General features: G+C 51.6%; 1 protein-coding gene across 2 annotated transcripts; it reads right to left on the bottom strand.

The window, feature by feature from the left end:
- Window positions 1-13: 13 nt before the first annotated feature.
- On the bottom strand, window positions 14-11,636 carry MOG (myelin oligodendrocyte glycoprotein). 2 transcript variants are annotated; one of them, XM_077886398.1, is made up of 8 exons: window positions 11,287-11,621; window positions 9,830-10,177; window positions 4,719-4,832; window positions 3,597-3,617; window positions 3,255-3,275; window positions 1,505-1,621; window positions 1,259-1,279; window positions 14-677 (listed from the first exon to the last, which is right to left on the bottom strand). In XM_077886398.1, the coding sequence occupies exons 1-8, from the start codon at window positions 11,366-11,368 to the stop codon at window positions 664-666; spliced, it is 738 nt and encodes a 245-aa protein (XP_077742524.1). In that variant the 5' UTR covers window positions 11,369-11,621; the 3' UTR covers window positions 14-663. The 2 variants fall into 2 exon arrangements, with proteins under 2 accessions (XP_077742524.1, XP_077742525.1); XM_077886399.1 differs by lacking the exon at window positions 1,505-1,621 and having other exon boundaries at window positions 11,287-11,636.
- Between the last annotated feature and the right edge of the window lie 2,987 nt (window positions 11,637-14,623).

The raw sequence follows: 14,623 nt of genomic DNA on the forward strand, positions 1-14,623 counted from the left end.
GATGAGACGTGCACACAGAAATTCGTATTACTATAATTATCACCTGACTTGTTTCTTTGCCTGATAGACATCAAGTAGTAATCGCTGGAGGAAACAGTGGATGCTTGGACAGGTATGAGATGGGCCAGCAAGGACCAGAGGGGGTGGAGCCTGGGGGACCCAGCTATGCAGGACATGGGGGTCAGGCCTGTGTTCTGATGCTCCCCACGGGGCCACACAGTGCTCCAGCACCATCCTCACTGAGCTCCCGTGCTTCCCATTCCTGCTCCTGCAGCCCTCACACCTCTCAGGACTGACATCTTAGAGTAAACAACCACCATCTCTGAAGTTGGCATGCTGGAATTTGCAATGGGGGGTGGGGAGGTGCTCGACCTTCCTGCCTGTGTCACTGTCCAGCACAGGTATCCATCAGAGAGAGGGGTGCCTGCCTGGCCATGGCCATGGAGGGCTTCCAGGTGGAAGAGTAAGAGAGTAGAGAGGTGTGGGCTGTGAAAAAGGGGAAGAGAACTCAGTCCCATTTGGAATTCAGAGCATTCCTGGAAATGCAGATTGGATGCCCCGTAGTGAGGAGGTCTGTGAGTGTAGGACTTGGTGGGTGCCAGGCCCTGAGGTCAGTCCTTGGACCGAGCAGGCTGTCCTCCACCCTTGCCAAGATAGCATCACTCAGAAGGGGTTTCCTAAAGGAGGAAAAAGTAACTTGAAACATCTGTCACTGCCAAGACATTAATCCTTGGAGAGGAACAGCCCTGGGCAGGGAGAGTGTTGTTGCCTCTGCACCCACCTCAGGGGCTGGTCTCACAGCTGAGGCCCAACACAGCTGCTGGATGGGTGGGAAGGGAAGCAGCCAAAGTGGGGGTTAGGCTGGGCATTGGAGTGCCCTCCCCTTCTGCCTTACAGGAGGAGCCTCTGCCAGCCAGGCTCTCCAGCTCCCCCGCACCTAAGACTCTCTAGCTGCCCCCCCCACAGACTCTTCAGCCTCCCTCCCCCCAAACTCTAGCACCCCCGCCCCACAAGCTTCAGCTCCTCCACCCCCAGACTCTCCAGCTCCCCCCCACCTAAGACTCTCTAGCTGCCCCCCCGCCACAGACTCTTCAGCTTCCCTCCCCCCAGACTCTAGCACCCCTGCCCCACAAGCTCTTCAGCTCCTCCACCCCCAGACTCTCCAGCTCCCTGCCCCTCAGAGCTTCTGGTCCCTCCACTACCTGCCCCCCTTCTGCCTTCTTGTTTTGTTCTCAGCTTATAAAAAGAGAAAACTTACTTAGCTCCTCAAGAAACTGCCCTGGAAAGAGAAAAAGAAGGGAATAAGTGGCTGGTGGAAGATGACTAGGTTCCTCCCTGCGTACCCACCCTTCCCCTCTGCTGAGGGCCCCCCCATCTCAGCAAGTAGCTCTTATCATGGACTCTGAAGAGCCTGATGTTGGCTGGCCTTGGGGACAGGAGGACAGAAATACCTGTCAGAACCTGGTCCCCCCACTCGGAGGTCCTGCCCCCCACCCCACAGCACCTGCTAGTCTTCGATGAAGCCAGTTGTAGCAGATGATCAAGGCAAGCAGGGGCCCAAGAACCGGCACCAGGACAAACAGCGTTATCTTCCAGCAGGGCACCCTCAGGAAGTGGGGGTCTGGGTTGGTGGCCACAGAACAGAATTAGCATGTACCCCCTGGAGCCCCACCCACCCTTCTCTGTTATTCTTGGTTTTCTTAACCTGGGGTCCAAGGACACCACAGCGGTCTGTGGACAGAGTTCAGGGAGCTCATGAACTCAATGAGAAAAACATGCATCTTTATTTTCACCAAGCTTTGACTGAATTTAGCATTTCTTCTATCATAAATGTAAGCAACCACAGTCATCAGCAGTACCTGTTACTTTATCACCAACAGAAATCACAGATACTTTCATTGCCATTGGAGCTGTTGCTGAAATCTCAAAATGTTTGTCAGTATTTTGACAAAGTTATTGGACCTGCTGCTACATTGTTATTTAGTGCATTTTTATTATTTAAAGAAACATTTGTTACTCTGTTACAGATGGGTTTATATTCTGATACCTGTGTTTCAATTTAATGGTTTTCTTTGCAAGTTTATGTGTTAAGTTTTTTTTTTTTTTAATTTTTTTATTTATTTATGATAGTCACAGAGAGAGAAAGAGAGAGAGGCAGAGACACAGGCAGAGGGAGAAGCAGGCTCCATGCACCGGAAGCCCGATGTGGGATTCGATCCCGGGTCTCCAGGATCGCGCCCTGGGCCAAAGGCAGGCGCTAAACCGCTGCGCCACCCAGGGATCCCATGTGTTAAGTTTTATGTGATGGTTTAAAAATTTTAATCTGGGAAAGGTTCCATTAGAGCTACAGCAGGACGCCCAGGAGATTCACGATGCAGAAAGACATAAGACCTTTGCTATTAGAATCCTACAAAACAAAGCTCTGGTTCCTCCCTTTGTAGGTTGCAAAGACTGTGCTTGTCTGCACCCTGATGAGATGTCCTAATGTGCGGATGGAGCACTGCCCGTCCAGGAAGGCTGCTCAGAGCAGCGACCTCTGCCCTGCCTTGTGGCATCCTAGAATTCCTGCTGCATCCATGCAACAAGGTCATGGTGCCCTCGTGTTGCAGGCATCATCCTTACGCACTGGGCACCGTGCAGTGAATGAGCAGGATGGGGACCTGTCTGGAAGGGGCAACAGTCTAAAGGGGTGAGGTGTCTTCTCTCTCTCTCCCAAGCAGTTCTTCCCTAGTCAGCCCTGTGAGGTTCCCTGTCAGTGCTCATGACAACTCACTTCTATCATGTGGGTTTAGTCGGTGATGCATAAGCACCCCCACCCCCACCCCCACAACTAGACATCAAGCCCGCCTGGAGGGGTGTTTATCTCCTGTCTGTAAAGTTTGGCTCAGCGGTTTAGCGCCGCCTTTGGTCCAGGGTGTGATCCTGGAGATCTGGGATCTAGTCCCATACTGGGCTCCCTGCAGGGAGCCTGCTTCTCCCGCTGCCCGTGTCTCTGCCTCTCATTCTCTCTTGAATAAATAAATAAAATCTTTAAAAAAAAAGTTTGGAAAGAGACACGTGCACAAAGACCCCGTAGAGGGAACCGCTGGCATAGGGCCTGACACAGAGAAGTTGTCCCCCAAGTATTTGCTGCCATCTCCCCCATCCTGGAGGCAGTGGATGCTGACTTTCAAAGAAAAAGGCAGTGGAAAGGAACGAGGAACCAGGGTTCTTATTTCCAGCTGACCTGGGAAGACCTGGTTTCTGGCACTTACCAAAAGTCCGGTGGAGGTTCTCTGAAAGAAAACACACAGAAAAGGGACTCGGTGGCAGATCCCTCTCCTCCCCAGAGCCTTTGTTATTAAGTTACTTTAAACTGTGTCTAGTTGTGAGTGACCATGGCAGAAAGGGAGCTGCTGGACTCTGTGCCCCAGCAGGCAGAGGAAGGAGACCTACCGCAGTTCAGGGCTGGCTGCAGGGGTCTGAGATACTAGTGAATTTTGGGAGGAAGCACAGGGTCTGGGGGTAGATGCAGAGGTAGTCCTAGAAAATGACCACATTGGTGATGCCCAAACACCAGAGGGACAGATGGCGGAGAGAGAGCCACTAACACTCACCTATCTCAGCTCGAAGTTTTCCTAAAATAGAAAAAGGCAACATTTAGAGTTTCCGCTGGCATTTGATGGGGCTCCTGCACCCAATGCCCTGTGATTTGTATAGGCAGTTTCTCAGGAGCCCAGGAGCATCCTCGGGAGTGCCCTAGCCCTGCTGCTACAGTGTGGACTCAGTATTTGAGTTGAGGACTTGAAGGGCAGTGCCCCACACCAACCTCCCGGGTCCTGGCCTTGGGTCTCCTTGTTCTCCACTCACACCCATCCCTGCCCAGGGGCTGTCACTTTGTGAATATTTTTATTTTTATTTTTTTTCGCTTTGTGAATCTGAAGCCACTTCCTACCTGGAGGAGGAAGGGAGGAGCTCAGCCTTGCCCTACCTACTACTTGCACCCAGGGAGTCACCCCAGAACAACATCCCCTCCGGTATGGGAGGGAGGCTGTTCCCTCCATGGGATGTCTGGGAGGATGCCAGGCCCTGCCCCAGCTGGATTCAAGCCAGGCCACAGACACCACAGGCCCTTGTGCTCAGCTGTGGGAACTGACAACCACACTGGGCACCAGGATGAATTCAAGGGGAGAGAGGAGACCCCACCACACACCCTTGCATCCCCATCCCTCCCCGCGGCTCTATGCCCTTGGACTGGGACAGGGGAGGACAATACAAGGGCATAGCTCAGAATATATCTTCAGGTGCAGTAGAGGAGCTTCATGGACAGTCCTCCGTGTTGCATGGAAGAGAAGCAGGAAACAAGCTGAGAACACCCCCCATATGGCAGGGACATTCACTCCGTGTCCTCGTGGAAACCTCCGTTAGGCACCAACATGTCTGGCCTTCAGGTTCACCATCCCAGGCTGTGAAGCTGCTGGGGCAGCTCAGGGACCAGAGATGGGGACTTCAGGCCCGGGCTCTGCCATGTTCAAGGTGCAAACGCTTACAAGAATGTTGAACCACAGTGGCCTTAGGCTCACTGGTCAGCCCTACCTCACAGGGAAATTCCTGTCTTAGAAATGAGAGCATTTGGGAAGACATGAAACTGGTCATTGTGGATATGTGAACCCAAAGTCACCCAAAGCTAAATATGAGTCCCTCAAGTTCCAAGAGGCAAGGTCCTGAGCAGCCCATACCTCTGAGTCTGTGCTGCAGGCAGAAGTAGACCAGGCCCACTGCGATCTGCAGGAGGAGCACAGGGAGGACAGCGATCACAACCAGCACTCCAGGGTTGATCCAGTAGAAGGGATCTGAAAGGGAGAAGCAGTGCTGGTCCCCAGTGGCCGGCACCGCCTAGCACCATCCCAGGGGCTCAACACACCAGTCAAGATCAGCAGGATTCAGGGAAGAGGACACAGGGCCTGGGGGGCTCTGTTGGGGAAGCATCTGACCGTGGCTCAGGTCATGATCTCGGAGTCCTGGGGTTGAGCCCCGTTTTGGGCTACCTGCTAAGCCAGGGAGTCTGCTTCTCCCTCTGCCCCTCACCCTGCTTGTGATCTCTCTTGCTCTTTCTGTCTCTCAAATAAATAAATAAAAATCTTAAAAAAAACAAAAACAAAAAACAAAAAAAAAACAAGGAGGACACAGAACTGAGCATAGCCTTGCAGGAAAAGTAGGTTTGTTTCCAGGAAGGGTTAGTTCTTTGCAACGCTGTGTACTAGGCCCATCTGACAGAGTTCTGAGAACCAGCTGAGAGACTTAGACCTGGCACCCTAGGTCATGGGCTCACTGGAGGGGTCCGGGGGAGGACGGCCCGACCCCTGACTGCCCCCTGCAGGAGGGAGGAGGGTGGCCCGTTCAGAGGCCAGGGTAATGGTGAAAACAATGCCCTAAGCTGAACCAGGACGCACCAAGGTGTCAGCAAGCACCTCCACATCCACCAAAGTCAGCATGTGTGGAATTAGGAAAAGCATACATGCTGATCTTCAGTAATCTTTAACCTGACACTTAGCATTTCTAGTAGCACAGGCCATGAACAGAACCTGTGACCCCGTCATCAATAAAACCCACAGATATTTTCATATCTTTAATTAGAGTTGCCACAGAATCCTCAAAATATCACTTAGTTCATCACTATTTTTTTTCAGGGTGATCACATTTGAAAAAATATTTTATTTACGCATTCGTGAGAGACAGAGAGAGAGGCAGAGACACAGGCAGAGGGAGAGGCAGGCTCCCTGTGAGGAGCCCGATGTGGGAATCGATTCCAGGACCCCGGGATCACAACCTGAGCCAAAGGCAGATGCTCAACCACTGAGCCACCCACGTGTCCCAATCACATGTTTTCATCACATTTTTTAAAATTTAAATTCAATTTGCCAACATATAATACCCAGTGCTCATCAAGTGCCCTCCTCAGTGAGTTCACCACTTTTTTGAAATTACACCAATTATCAAGGACACTCCCTATCTTGTTATTGCCACATTTTGATAGCTGTGTTTCAGTGCAAATATGTTTTATTTAAAGCATCCTTCTGAGAAGGGATGAAAAAACAGGTTGTGGGGGGAGGAGGTACCTGCTGGCTCTGTCAGGAGAGCACTCTTGCTCTTGGGGTTGTGAGTTTAAGTCCTGCACTCAGCACAGAGTTTACTTAAAAAGAGACAGAAGGCGGGATCCCTGGGTGGCGCAGCGGTTTGGCACCTGCCTTTGGTCCAGGGCGCGATCCTGGAGACCCGGGATCGAATCCCACATCGGGCTCTCGGTGCGTGGAGCCTGCTTCTCCCTCTGCCTATGTCCCTGCCTCTCTCTCTCTCTGTGACTGTCATAAATAAATAAAAATGTTTAAAAAAATTAAAAAAAAAAAAAGAGAGACAGAAGGCATTCACTAACCAGCAGTCCACCAAAGGGGCGGCACACAAAAATGCTGAGACCCCATTGTGCGGGGCTGTTGAGACAGTCGGACATGCAGGGTTTGATGCTTGAGGGGTGGGAGTGGGACCCCTGACAGGGCTCCTGTCAGCTCTGCCCCTCCATGGTAAAGTCCAGCTCTCCAGTGCCTGTGAGCTCCACCTGGGTCATCCCTGGGTGCCTGGCTGGGCTCATATACTTTCCCCCTGTGTCCTGTAACAAGGCCACGTCATGATACTGCCATCAAGGGTGGGGTGTAGGTGTCAGCAAGCAAGTGGTCTACAGGGTTCTTAGGTGGGAATAAAGCCTTTCCAGCTGCAGATTAAGGCTCTTAAGAAATTTTTTTTTTTTTAATTTTATTTATTTATTTATGATAGTCACACAGTGAGAGAGAGAGAAGCAGAGACATAGGCAGAGGGAGAAGCAGGCTCCATGCACCGGGAGCCCGATGTGGGATTCGATCCCGGGTCTCCAGGATCGCGCCCTGGGCCAAAGGCAAGCGCCAAACCGCTGCGCCACCCAGGGATCCCCAGATTAAGGCTCTTGCCTAGAGTTTTGTTCCCCAGAAGAAAATGCAGGCAATTCTAATCTCGGACATCTTCTCAGAAGTGACCCACAATGTGGGTGCATAGTTCAGTGCTTCACACACCTGCATACCTTCACTAAGTACTAGGATCACAGAAAGAGAAAACAAGGAGCCATTGGGGCCAGCTGATGAAAGCAACACAGAATCTACGGCATCACCTATTAATGCTTGAGAAAATCAATTAAACCTGGGTCTGGTTGCAATTTTCTTTTTCCTTCTTTCTTTCTTTCTTTCTTTCTTTCTTTCTTTCTTTCTTTCTTTCTTTCTTTCTTTCTTTTTTAAGATTTTATTTATTTATTCATGAGAGACACAGGGAGAGAGACCAAGACACAGGCAGAGGAAGAAGCAGGCTCCACGCAGGAAGCCCGATGTGGGACTCAGTCCGAAGGCAGCGCTAAACCGCTGAGCCATCCAGGGATCGCCTGGTTGCAATTTTCTATTACTTTACAAGAAAAAACAGGGATCCCTGGGTGGCGCAGCGGTTTGGCGCCTGCCTTTGGCCCAGGGCGCGATCCTGGAGATCCGGGATCGAATCCCACGTCGGGCTCCCGGTGCATGGAGCCTGCTTCTCCCTCTGCCTGTGTCTCTGCCTCTCTCTCTCTCACTGTGTGCCTATCATGAATAAATAAAAATTTAAAAAAGAAAAAACAGGTCTGGGCACCATGTGGAACAGAATGGGAACAGAATCAGCAGATTCCAGGCCATGGCAAACCCCAACATGACTCTTGTCTAGATTTCACTCAAACTAAACAAAACAAATGTAAAAAGTATATATTTGTGAAACAATCGGGAATTTCGACACAAAGTGGGCACTGATGATATGAAGGAACTTTTTTTTTTTTTGAAGGAACTTTTGTTAATTGTAAAAGACATGATCACAGTATTCTGGTTGTGATTTTTTAAAAGACTTCTTACATTTGAGTGATACATTCTTGTTTGTTTGTTTGTTTTCCAAGTTACCTTGACCCCCCCCCAGTGTGGGGCTGGAACTCACGACCTGAGATCAGGGGTAAGCACTCTGCCTGCCCTGGTGCCCGTGCATGACACATTCTTGTGCATTTAGTGAGGAAATGCTAACATGGCCCAGCATCTGCCTCAGCAGGGAAGGGGGAGAGGCTGACAGGAGCAGGTCAGGTGACAGTGGCCGAAAGGCGGCGGGACCTGGAGGCTCCTTGCAAGTCTCTCTACGTCTGTGACCTGCTAAGCTTCATCGTGAACAGTTTAAAGAAAGGATTAGAGGCAGCAAGTAGTAAAATCACGAAAACAAGAAAAAAATAAAGTTGGAAAGAAAGATAAAAGACTCTAGAGAAGGAGGGGAGGTAATTAGCAGCAGCAGCAATAGTCCCCACATTCTAGCCTCCGACTCGGCTGGACTCCTGGCTCCCCAGGCAAAGTGGGCAGTGCCTTGTTTGCTTGTAAAACACTCTTGCTTTAGACTCTGGTTTGCGGACGCCCAGGAGGGAGGAGAGGGTTGGAATGTGGGCGTTAGCCCAGGGAAGGACTTCGTGCCCTGAGGCAGTTGGCTTTTCTTTCCTTCCTTCCCTCCCTCCCTCCCTCCCTCCCTCCCTCCCTCCTTCCTTCCTTCCTTCCTTCCTTCCTTCCTTCCTTCCTTCCTTCCTTCCTTCTTTCCTTCCTTCCTTCCTTCCTTCCCTCCCTCTCTTCCTTCTTTCCTTCCTCCCCCCCCTTCCTTCTCTCTCCCTCTCTCTCTCTGAAGGTGGAGCTGTGCTGGGGGCTGAGGGCAGACCCAGACCAATCAAGGGAGAGTCTGCAGGTACAAACTCCAGCGCGAGCAGCTGCGTGCACAGAGCCATCTTCACACCCCGGCATCCTCTCCAGAAATGGGGCTTTGTTATCTTGCACACAATGTGTCTTCTGGCAGGAAGATGCGCAGAAGTGACCATTGTGTGCAAAGCCAGACAGTAAGTTCCAGGATCACCCGTCATACAAAGTCATCAAAGGGGAAATAATGAAGGTGGCGTCTTTCTTTCTGCAACTATGTTTGGACATTTGCTTCCTTCGTGAACCTACCTGGACCCTGCCCCCACGAATGCATCATTCAGTGATGTTCCTTGTCTAATAAAACACCACAAACACATCAGCTGAGGAACTGATCACAGTGGGATTCGGTCATTTTGACTCCTTTGGAATAATGCCTTCGTTTATCACAAATAAACCAGGATACAATCCAAAGCCAGACACAGAAAGAAGAAAGACCTCACTGATGAGCTGTGATCAGCTCTCAGGTTATTCACATTCCCTCTAGTGGCACAAAACAATCAGAAATGGATTATTTTCGGGGGGGGGTTACCCTCTTTCTCATCTTTCTTATTTTGGTTTTCCTTTCTTTTAAGAAATTTGTTTAGTTTTTCTCTGTATGCACATCCACATGTACACATTACAAATTTATTTACACAAATGCATACACACGACCTTACGGATAATTACGTCTTGGCTTTGCTTGATTCACACCGCGTTCCCACTGCTGATGGGACCGCGGTCGTGGACTCCATGGGTGCACTGTGTCTGTGTGCGCCTGTAACCAGGAGCATGAAGCCCCGTGCTGGCATCCTCACCCAGTGCCTCAGAGCATGGGGCACGGCCCTAAAATGCTAGGCTCCAGGCATACCCACCCGGTGTGGGAACACCACTGGTCCGGCCATCTCCCTGCTCTCGGTTGCCTCTGACCCAGCTTCCTCCCCACTGCGCAAGGAAACAGCACATGCTCAGGGCTCTCAGAGTGAGGTGTTGGGGTTGCAGGGTCATCTCAGGGGGAGAGTGATTGCAGTCTCAGAGAGGGGCCCTGCATTACTCACCTTCCACTTTCAGTTCCATGGCTGCCTCCTCCTGGTAGGAATGATCCCGGAAGAAGCAGGTGAAGCCGCCCTCGTCAGAGAACCGAACATTGCTGATCCTGAGCGTTACCTTCCCCTCGCCCATACTTTCCTTCAGCAGCTCGGTCCGCCCCCGATACTCAGGTGCTTGCTCTGCGTCCTGATCCCTGCCATTGCGGTAGAGGTGGACCACTCTGGAAAAGGGGGGTCGGTACCACCCCACCTCCATGCCTGTGGCGTTCTTCCCGGGATAGATGCGACATGGCAGCTCGGCCTCATCCCCCACCAGAGCCCGGAGTGGGTGACCTGGTCCTATTACTCTGAACTGTCCTGTGCAAGACACCAAAGAAAAGAAACAGAGTGTCACAGGGGCCTGGGCGCACAAGTGTGTCCAAGGAAGGAAGAACCGCACCGGATTTTTCCACGGAATTCAGGAGCCAAGGAGGAGCTCCATTTCCCTCAAAGATCCTCGTTATGGTGGTGGCGCAAGTGCCCCAGAACGAAGCGCCATTCCGGCAGGTGCTCACCTTCCTGCCAGCTGGTCGCCTCTCTGACTCCTCAGTCCAGCGTTTAGGTCCCATTACGGGGCACGCTCTGGCATCTCGCAGTTCAATTCTTGGGATGGGGGCCCCATGTTTGGACTTAACCAAGCTGCTCCCCACTTTCCCCTGGTGGCTCTGCTTGGGCCGCTCCTCCACCACCACCTGTCCTGGCCTCTCAGCCCTTAGTCCTCACTCAAAACCTATTCCCAAAATGTTCCACCCTGGAGCTGACTCTCCTTCCTTCTTTTCCTCTGTGCTTTCAGCCCAAACTTTTCCTATGTGGTGAATGTCTGTCAGCCAGACTCAGAGCTGCGGAAAGGTAAGACTGGTTGCTCCACGACATCTGTGCACCGGCGAGGATGTCTGAGACCGAGCAGGGCTGGGCCTCCCGGCTGCAGCTCCCTGAGCTTGGAAACCTGTTTTCCGCTCGGTGTCTCCCCAGCACATGACAGCAGGACCCTCTACAAAAACTTGTCAGTGCTTGGTCGTGTGGAAGAGAGCTCCCAAACGACGAGATGCTGCCATGCAACACTCGGCAGGACCCATTGGGGCAGGCACCGCTCAGCACATACATACCCTGTCCTGTTCAACCCTGACCTCAGCCCCCCAGAAGCTGTTGTTAGTCTATCTCCACTGTTGGTGAGACCACAAAGCGGGAAACAAAAAATGAGCTCAGGGGGAATCTTGACTGAAAGCCACATTATGGAGTTTGGTTCCCATTCTGAAGCCCTTGGGAGCCAAGGAAGGTTTCTGAGGAGGAGAATCCTGTCAGCACACCTGTGTTCTGGACCCATCACTGGCAAGACAGCTGGAGGATGAGTGGCAGGCCATGAGCCCAGGCACATGGCCTTTCTGTTGCTGGGGTCTCCCCAAGGCAGAAGTAAAGATAAATCTCACCTGCAGTACTCCACGACAGCTGGAGGAGGAAGAGGAGCAGGGGAAGGCAGCTGGGCAGAGAGGAGCTCCATGGACTTGCCATCTCAGCTGTGACTGTGGACAGAGGAGCACCCCTGCAGCAGGGTCAGGCCAGGCAGAAGCCTGCAGGGTGCATGGCCCCAACCTCTGACACAGCCTGAGGGGAGGGTTGAGGAGGGCAGCCTCCTCTCGGCTGGGCCACAGCTGTGCTGAGCTTGGAAGTCATCACTGGCTGAGTCATCACTGCCAGGCACTTACACAAAAGGGCTACTGACCCAGAGGGTGACCAGCAGTTGCTATCCCTACCCCCTTGAGCTATGGAGCAGAGGCTGCCTGGTACTGGGCCCCCTGCCCCCTCTGGGCTGCCCAGTATTCCAGAGGCTTCTGGGACGACACCTCACTGGGCTTGTGAGGTTCCTCCAACCCCTCTCTTCCTGGTGCCAGCTGCGGGGTAGGCCTCGCTCCCTGACCTCTTGCTCCCCTCCTGTGTTCCAGCTGCTGAATGGCTGGGACTTAGTGAGCTCCCCATTCCCAGAGGATTTGCTGGGGAAAGTCATGAGTGTTGCCAGTGCTCAGACCAATCTGAGGGACGATCACGGAGGTCGGAGGTGAGATTGTTGAGGGGCAGGCGGGGACTGACAGGGCACACCTCCCAGCCTTGGTGTCCTGCTCTGATTTCCACAGTGTCACAGGGAAAAGGGAGACCCAGACTGGAAATTAAGGCCTTTGTCCTGCCCTCAGCTGCAGGGATCCCTGAGCAGTCAGACCAGTACCTTCACTGATGGGGAGAACGAAGGCCAAGGGAAAGTATAAACTCTCCTTACTACCCACAACCCACTGACAAGTCCCGAAACAGGCCGAGGGACCTTCCTCTGGGAGCTCAGCTGCCTCAAGGTTAATACTCTGCTGAGGGCAGCAGGCAACCCTAGCTGACATTAGCCTGATATCCAGGATCCTGTGAATCTTTAACATACAAAATCCCTTTAGAAAACTCCTTCATCGGGGATCCCTGGGTGGCTCAGCGGTTTGGCGCCTGCCTTCAGCCCAGGGTGCAATCCTGGAGTCCCGGGATCGAGTCCCACGTTGGGCTCCCTGCACGGAGCCTGCTTCTCCTTCTGCCCGTCTTTCTCTCTCTCTCTCTATCATGAATAAATAATAAATAAAATCTTTTTTTTTTTTTTTAAAGAAACTTCCTTTATCTCCACCCCCCGGACACATGTTGGTGATTATCCCCCACGCATATGGCCCTCTGTTATTCACAAGGAGGGTCCCAGCACTAAAGTTTTATTAGAGGTACTGGCCAGTTGAGTGTCTGCCTTTGGCTTGGGTCGTGGTCCTGGGGTCCTGAGATGGAGTCCTGCATTGGGCTCCCTGCAGGGAGCCTGCTTCTCCGACTGCTTGTGTCTCTTATGAATAAATAAATAAAATCTTTTAAAAAAAAATCTTCCCTTCCTTAAAAAACAAAAAAAAAAAACCAGCAGCTGGTCCCCTCAGGGTTCTGGAAACCTTGTTTCCAAAATTCCTTAGAGACTTATGCTCTCCCTGACCCTCTCCCAACCTGAAAATATATCATGAGCCACTCCTCCTGACCCCGGTACGGCTCTCCCGGCCCACAGGTCTTGTCCTCTGCTTTAATAAAACCACCTTTTTGCACCAAAGCCATCTCAACAATTCTTTCTTGTGACATTGGGCAGAACCGCCCAAGGGCTAGGAACTCGAGTCAGGTGTACATTTTCTGCTTTTGTCTGAGATGAGCCCATGGGGCTGGGAGGACAGATGGGTCAGCCTTGCCTGGAGTGGCTCATTCCTTCCTGCAGCGCAGGCTGCCCTGGGGCTGTGAGGGTGAACGTCAAGGTCAGGTCAAGGTTGGGAGAGGCAGCATTTGTACTGTCTGACTGCCTTCCCCGGGATGGGGGGGTCTCTCCTTGTGGGCCTGAAGTGTCCTGTGACACTCTTTCCCCCCCGTGTACATGCAGGTGGTAGAGTCAGGCACCACACACTTCCCTGATCAGGCTGGGGCCGAAGGATGCTTGACATCATCCAGCACTAGCCCACTGGTCAAAGCTGGAGGTCAGGGCAGGTGGGGGGCAGGGTAGGGAGAGCAGAGGGGAGAGAGCTAGCCAACTGAAGCCACTTTGGAGGAATCACAGCATCTCTGAAAACAAACCAACAATCAAACAGCAAAAAAAAAACACCTTGTAGAACGCTTCCATGTGTTGCTGTTGTAAGCGATTTACATGCATTAATTCATTTAATCCTAAGTAGCTGGCTTAACTACAGAGGGGGATGGGCAGGGCTGGAATTTGAAGCCACGTTTCCTATCTTCACTGGACCCCTTACTGCACCCACTGTCATCATCCTCCTCCTGCCTCAGGTCTCCAGGGGTGGACCACTGGAGCTGGGGGAGCTGTCCCAAGGACTACCCGGTCTTTGCAAAGGTGATGAAAACAAGTGGAGGGGCCACCAGTAAAAAAGAAGCCAGTCCTGTGGCCCTTTACAGAAACTTGGGTGTAGGAGTGTCAGGTTTCTGTTGGGCATGGAAAGGATGGAGGTCAGGTGACACTGCCCTGTGTCCATCAGACAGGGCACTTTGCTCAGCGATCAAGTGTTCCTATAACAGATTTTGTGCATCATGCTATGTGATCTCACAGGCGTGAACCCAGGCGTTCCTGGGTTGTCAGTAATTTCCACTTTATTTGTGCCTCTCACCATGTCGGTCACAGGCAGGGCATGGGGTCAGGCCGGCAGAGTGGCATATCATCAGCACAGCAACCGACCGTGTGTGCTAAGTGACCTGGTGTCCGTCTGCAAAATAGTAATAGGAAGTAGTAGCTATGCAGCTAGTTAAGCAATAAGAGCATTGTCTGAGCTCCTCCAGATGATGTATGTTACACAAAGGACAACAGACACACTGTTCTCCATCTGTGTTCACTTAACAACGCATAGTTCAAAAAAAAAAAAAAACAACGCATAGTTCCACATTAACACATAATTTAGCTCTTGGGCTTCCAAAAATTAGTTCTTTCATATGGTTTTGTTTCAAAATCCAAAAGGTATAAAATAAGGCACCTGAAAGCCTCCCTCCCAGTTATCCAGAGTCAATGTGTTTTCTCTGACTCCTTCCACACATGTGCCACTAGAGGAGGCTCCAGAAGAAAGCACTCCCCTCACCTTGCATTTTTAAAAACATAAATGGTGATACATTTTTTGTAAGTAAGCCTTACACCCAACATGGGGCTTGAACTCACAACCCCCAGATCAAGGGTCACGTGTTCCACCGATTCAGCCAGCCGGGCACCCCATAAATGGTAATAATTTA

This window comes from Canis aureus, chromosome 37, assembly GCF_053574225.1.
Source record: "Canis aureus isolate CA01 chromosome 37, VMU_Caureus_v.1.0, whole genome shotgun sequence".
Classification (NCBI taxonomy): domain Eukaryota; kingdom Metazoa; phylum Chordata; class Mammalia; order Carnivora; family Canidae; genus Canis; species Canis aureus.